General features: G+C 60.3%; 2 protein-coding genes across 2 annotated transcripts; both read right to left on the bottom strand.

Annotated features, from left to right (window-relative positions):
• Nucleotides 1-836: 836 nt before the first annotated feature.
• SPRG_16095 (atypical/ABC1/ABC1-C protein kinase) lies at nt 837-2,442 on the bottom strand (the record flags this gene model as incomplete). Its single annotated transcript, XM_012355364.1, has 3 exons — nt 837-1,568; nt 1,620-2,180; nt 2,233-2,442. 3 exons carry the CDS (start codon nt 2,440-2,442, stop codon nt 837-839), a joined length of 1,503 nt encoding a protein of 500 aa, XP_012210754.1.
• A 245-nt stretch (nt 2,443-2,687) lies between these two features.
• SPRG_16094 (hypothetical protein) lies at nt 2,688-4,997 on the bottom strand (the record flags this gene model as incomplete). The annotated part of the gene is made up of 10 exons (XM_012355363.1): nt 2,688-2,861; nt 2,912-3,003; nt 3,054-3,204; nt 3,244-3,281; nt 3,329-3,631; nt 3,673-3,925; nt 3,972-4,118; nt 4,177-4,242; nt 4,285-4,338; nt 4,392-4,997. The coding sequence occupies 10 exons, from the start codon at nt 4,995-4,997 to the stop codon at nt 2,688-2,690; spliced, it is 1,884 nt and encodes a 627-aa protein (XP_012210753.1).
• Between the last annotated feature and the right edge of the window lie 512 nt (nt 4,998-5,509).

The following is a 5,509-nucleotide window of genomic DNA, read 5'->3' as shown; positions in this document are numbered from 1 at the left end:
TGGCGCGTCGACCTTGGAGTAGCAGGGGGTAGATGGGGCAGGTGGGCCCCATGCACCGCCGCGGCAACAATCAGGTTCGAGCCCGCGGACCCGATGCAAATGAACTTGGCGTCGGGCGTCGCGGCCAAATGCACTTCGCAAGCGGCCACCTGGTGCTGGAGTGTGCGGACTTTGTTGCCGCCGTAGCGCGGGCTCGAGAGGTCTTCTCGCTTGAGGTAGAACGTTCGCTTCGAGCTCGATAACGGCAAGGTCGCTGTGTGCACGGGCGTTGGGAAGACGCCCAGTGGTCGCCATGCGACGTGCGCACGCAGCATCGGGAGGTACCGGAAGAGCACGCAGGCATCGCTGTCGGCGAGCATTTCGGGTGTTGGCGGCAGCGCTTGGATGGAGTTGTACATGCCATGGAAAAGCCAAAAGACGAAGACGCCGGCGCCGCCCACGGCGGCTGCGAGAAGACCCGCGCATGCGACGGCCACGCTTGCGACGCTGCCCATGCTGCTCGAGCTGTCCGAATTTGGCGACAAACTACAACGGTGGCCTTATCCGGAGTAATGATTTATCCGGACAAAGATACGCTGGACGATCACCACCCTCCTCACTCGCACTCACGCACCAAGACAACAGGCAGCGTGGCGGCACGAAGCAGCTAGATGGTCGACTGGAATATTTGCCTGTGTTGCGTGATTCGAGCGAATACCTGAAGCCAAGCAGCTGACGATCGCGCGTCGACGATCGATCAAATTTGACATCGACGAGCGTGTTCATATCCGATACGCAGCGACTGCGCCGTCTCATTGACTCAAATTCTACCCATCTGTCTATTAGGATCGCATACCCTATGCTAACGCGGCAGCCTTCATGCGTTGGAGCTTGGCTTGAACGAGGATCGGCAGTGCCACCTGAAGCAAGTCGAGCTCCGGGTCCAAGAGCCGCCCGACGCCTTCAAGAACGCCGATCGAGACAACGACCGAGACGAACCGGCCTTGAAGCGCGACGTGGTGGGTACCGCAGAGCTCAAGCACCTCGGTGAGGAGGTCGCCGACGGGGACGTCTTTCAAACTCAAATTGGCCGTCGCTCGGTCGACGATCGACTTGATGCCGCAACAGAACGCGTCTTGGTCGACGCAGTGGTGGCGCGGACTCTTCGCGAGGAGGATCTGCCCCGCTTCGTACCCATTCTTGTTGACGATTGCGTGAAAGAGCTCCACAAAATCGTCATAGTCGGAGCCACCGAGGACGTTGACGATGCCGGCGTCGAGGAGCGCGATCCCGTCGGTCGTGACGAGGATGTTGCCCGGGTGGATGTCGCCGTGCGCAAAGTTGTCCAAGAAGAGCATGCGCAGAAACGCGTCGATCGTGACGGACGCCAGCGGTCGGTCGTAGCTTCGCTGCGCTGTCACGTGCTCCATGATGTGCACGCCGTCGACGAAGCTCTCGACAAGCACGTTCTCGGTCGTCCACGCCAAGTCCGGTTCGGGGAACGCCACCTTTCTGCGCGTGGCAAAGTGCTCTCGAAACGTTGCGAGGTTCTGGCCCTCGATGCGAAAATCGAGCTGGCTCGACATGACCTACCATGCATCGATGCATTCGGTGTCCATGCTCAAGTTTGGCTGCCGTACCTGGGCAAAAGACACCATACCGACCTTGGCCGATAGGTTCGGTAGCACACAGTCGATGGCCCGCGCCGCGAGCCAGAGCAGCTCGAGGTCGAGCGCGACAAGGTCCTGGATGTGTGGGTGAATGACCTTGACAGCGATGCGCTCGCCCGTCGCGACGCGCCGTCCACGGTAAACTTGGGCAATGACACCGGACCCAATGGGCTCGCGCTCGAGCGACAAGTGCTCGGACCACGTCGGGCCGAACGCGTCGCGCAAGATGGCCTCCGTGAACGCCCAGTCGTGCGTCTGCACGTGCGAGTGGAACGCCATAAACGTGTCGCAAAACTTGACCGAGAAGAGGTCGCGGCGCGTGCTCGCCCATTGGAGAAACTTGATGATCGCAGGGCTGGACCGGCCGCCAGACCAGAGCGCGAGGCGCCACCACCAGTCGGGCAAGTCGGCCTTGCAGACGCGTGCTACGGGGTACGTCACGAGTAGCGGCGTGCCCAGGAGGACGAGGCGCCCGCAGTGGAAGAGCAAGCGCAGGATGCGCGCAATACGCGCCCACACACTTGTCGCGACCTACAGAAGAAGCAAGTGTCTAGCGCATGCAGTTGCTGCAATGACGCCGCACCGGAAGAATGGCGAGGCCAGAGGCATGCAGCACTGGCGGCTTCTCGTGGACTTGCGCGTGGCGGCAGTGCGTCTCTGTCAACGAGACGTTCGCCGCCGTTATACCGCCGGCAAAGAGTCCCACAGCGCCCGCAAGACGCACTGAGCTCTGGTGGCGGTTGGACACTGCGCTCAGAAGGCCTAGCCGCAGCACGGGCCGCAGCATCGCCATCCTGCCGAGACTCTCGACAATGGGCGCGGATAAAGTGCGAGTTATGCCAAGTACGACTGGGCCGAACCGCACCGAAGTACGAACGAATTGCACATTCGCCAGTTCAATTCCCGTTGGCCAAAGTTCTTGGTCAGCAATTGCGTACTAGTACTAGTAGATGACACGGCAATAGCTATTGTCTTTATACCAAGTCCCACTAAACATCTCTACTGGGTTCTTCCGTGTGCAGTAGAAAGCGTATAGAGTTACGCCCGCGCCTCCTCGAAGAACGCTGCGTCGGCTTGGCCAAGCACCTCCAAACGCCGTGCAGCGTGCGCCAAGTACTGGTCGTAGTGGTGTGGGAAGTGGTCCGTGCCTGCGTGGTAGTTGAGCCAAAGCCGATCAAACTGGCTGCGTGACCGCTGCGTGCACGTGAGCACCTACACCACGATGCATCCTATCAAATGGCCTTGATCCAGGTGCAACTCACTGGGTTCTTCGACGGCCATAGCCGGGGCCAGAGGCCGCGTGGCGCCTCGGGCTCCACATGAAAGATGCGCCCGGCGACCTGCATATCGACCTCTATTGCGTCGTACATACACTGAGATTTGCAATACCGACGGCTGACGTACCGTCGCGGTTCTCGATAAACTCCCAGTCGTTCCAGTGCGCATGCACGCTGGGCGCCCAGCACGTCGGGTCGAATCCGTGCCAATAAACCTTGTAGAGGGGGATGTTGGAGGCGTTCTTGAGCTCCACCAGCATTTCCTCCCGAAGCCGCGCCTACGGCGAGTGAGACACCTCGTCACGGGCGCATTCTACCAAAGTCATGGCCGAGAGCCGCGATGCAAAGTCGTCGCCTACACGCTCGCCGCGTGAGTCCTCTCAACCAGCTCATTGGTCGCACCGTAGACGAACACGTCCACAAACGAGGCTGCGTGGTCGGCCGTGATCGCGTCCACCACCTTCATGGGCGCAAACACGTAGCCGTGGACGACAAAGAACTTTTCGAGGAAGAGCGCCAAGAGCGTTGCAATCGCACCGCCAAGCGAGTGGCCCGTGAGCACAACGCGCCAGCCCGTGGGCTCGTCGTCGCGGCCACAGAGCTCATTGGCAGTGTCCCAAAAGATGGTTTTGAGGGCACCGGACTGGAGCTCTTGGTAAATGTGGCGGGCCGCGCGGTAGGCGCCTTCGTGAGCGCGCACCGTACCTACCACCTGTCGGCACCTTCTACAGCGACAAGGTGCGCACCCGAAACGCAGGTCTCGCCGACTGGGAGCGCGACCGACTGCGTGAGGACGTCCGTGATGATGTCGTGCCACGAGAAGGAGCCCCGGACGCACACAATGAGCTCTTTCGCGTCCGCGTCTTTGAGTACGGAGAAGGGCACTTGGAAGATCGAGTTGCTGCGGTCCATGTACTGAACGTGTGTGTGGTGTACGCCCGTGTACTGCACGAACGACACGGCGTGGCGCGACGCGTGGCCCGCCGACGTCGCCTTGAGCTAGTCATAATGGTACATCGAGTACATGTGTGTGTCGGCTATGTACCGTCGTCAAGTGCTGCTGGACGTCGCGTGGCTGGCAGCACGGCCACGTCTTGTGGCACGAGAGCGGGTTGTAGTAGATGTACATGGGCCAGCCGTAGATGCCCGCGGAGAGGCGCCCGTAGTAGGATGCTTTCTGGAGCAGCATCGACTAGAATAACGCAAGAGGGCAGTGTCCACGCGTCTCAAACGCACGCACGGCGGAGTACCGTATCGAGGAGACTGGTTGTCGGCGCCGGTGCAGGTGTCGCCTCTTGTCGTTCATGCGCTTGGCGCTACACCAGCGTTAGAGGTAGATCGCAGTTGCTATCGAGTGCCTTGGAGATGAGTCGCAGCGCCAGTACAATGTCGTGGCTGTGCAGCGATTGGTACTGGAGGCATTACGTCTCAGTCGGGTGTTTCAGTCGATCGAGCGACAGCGTACCGTGCGAGGCGCGCGGCGACCGCCGAGAAACTGCGCCAAGAAAGCGCCCAGAAGAGAGAAGACATCAATGTCGAGTTGCTGCTTGCGGTAGTCGGTGCAGACACAGACCATGGACAAGAGGCGGCAGCGCTTGTTCCAGTAGTTGACCGGGTCGGACGCTCGGCGGCAGCAAAACCGCGGTGAGTTGTTGCACATCCAGAGCACGACGACGGTCCACGACACGACCGTGTCGAAGAGCACGATTGACGGATGATCGAACGGCCAGTTGCAGGCGCCGTAGTCCTGGTTATGGATGTATAGGCCGTAGACGCTCCAGCCCGCGAGCGCTACGTAGACGCCGACGATGGCCACCAAGATTGCCGTTTCCTTCGGCACGGATGGGCGGAACACGGGCAAGCACAGCGTGATAGCAATCGCGATGACCGAGAGCCCGAGAAGGCCGCTGTGCAGCCAAACGGCCACGCGCACGTAGCGGGTGACTGGGAAGGCGTCGCTCGTGCAGGCCTCGCGCACGCTCGAGACGGCCCACGCGATGAGAATTGGCACGTGGTGGAAGAGCACAAGCAGCGCGAGCGGCGTCAAGTATGCGCGGGGCGTGACCCGCATCGCGCCGGCTTCTGGGTGCGAAAAGTGAGATGTCTGGTCGCGTCGAAGATTATGGCTTCGAACTTCGGCGTCGCAGAGCGCACGCGCCGAGGTGGTACACATTGCTTGACCATTGTGGTAGGCTCGAGGACCCAAGTCCCTACTTTCACTCTTTTCAGCGAGCACTTGTCGTGCATTATAACTACTATTGAGACATCCGTCTTGCGATTTCGACGTTTTGGCATTGAGAGTTGGCATTGAGAGTTGGCGTTGAGCTTGGGCTTGTCGGTCGATTCCTACGTACTGCACTCTCCGTTATGCCCCCCGCTGAATGCGCGTTGAGATGGATTCAGTGGTGTCATGGTATCGAAGTATGCATCCCCAAGCTCCTTGTTAGTCGTCGTTGAGAGACGCCCAGCACCACGAACACTCGTCACGATATAGGACTCGACGCCAGTAGCCTCCACTGCGTGTTGCATCATGCTGCCAACACACACACGTGGCCTCCAACCACGTGCGACCGAAAACGCCGC

The sequence above is a fragment of the Saprolegnia parasitica genome (assembly GCF_000151545.1).
Source record: "Saprolegnia parasitica CBS 223.65 unplaced genomic scaffold supercont2.233, whole genome shotgun sequence".
Lineage (NCBI taxonomy): Eukaryota > Oomycota > Saprolegniomycetes > Saprolegniales > Saprolegniaceae > Saprolegnia > Saprolegnia parasitica.
The sequence above is the reverse complement of the archived record's forward strand: the minus strand, read 5'-3'. Positions and strand labels throughout refer to the sequence as shown.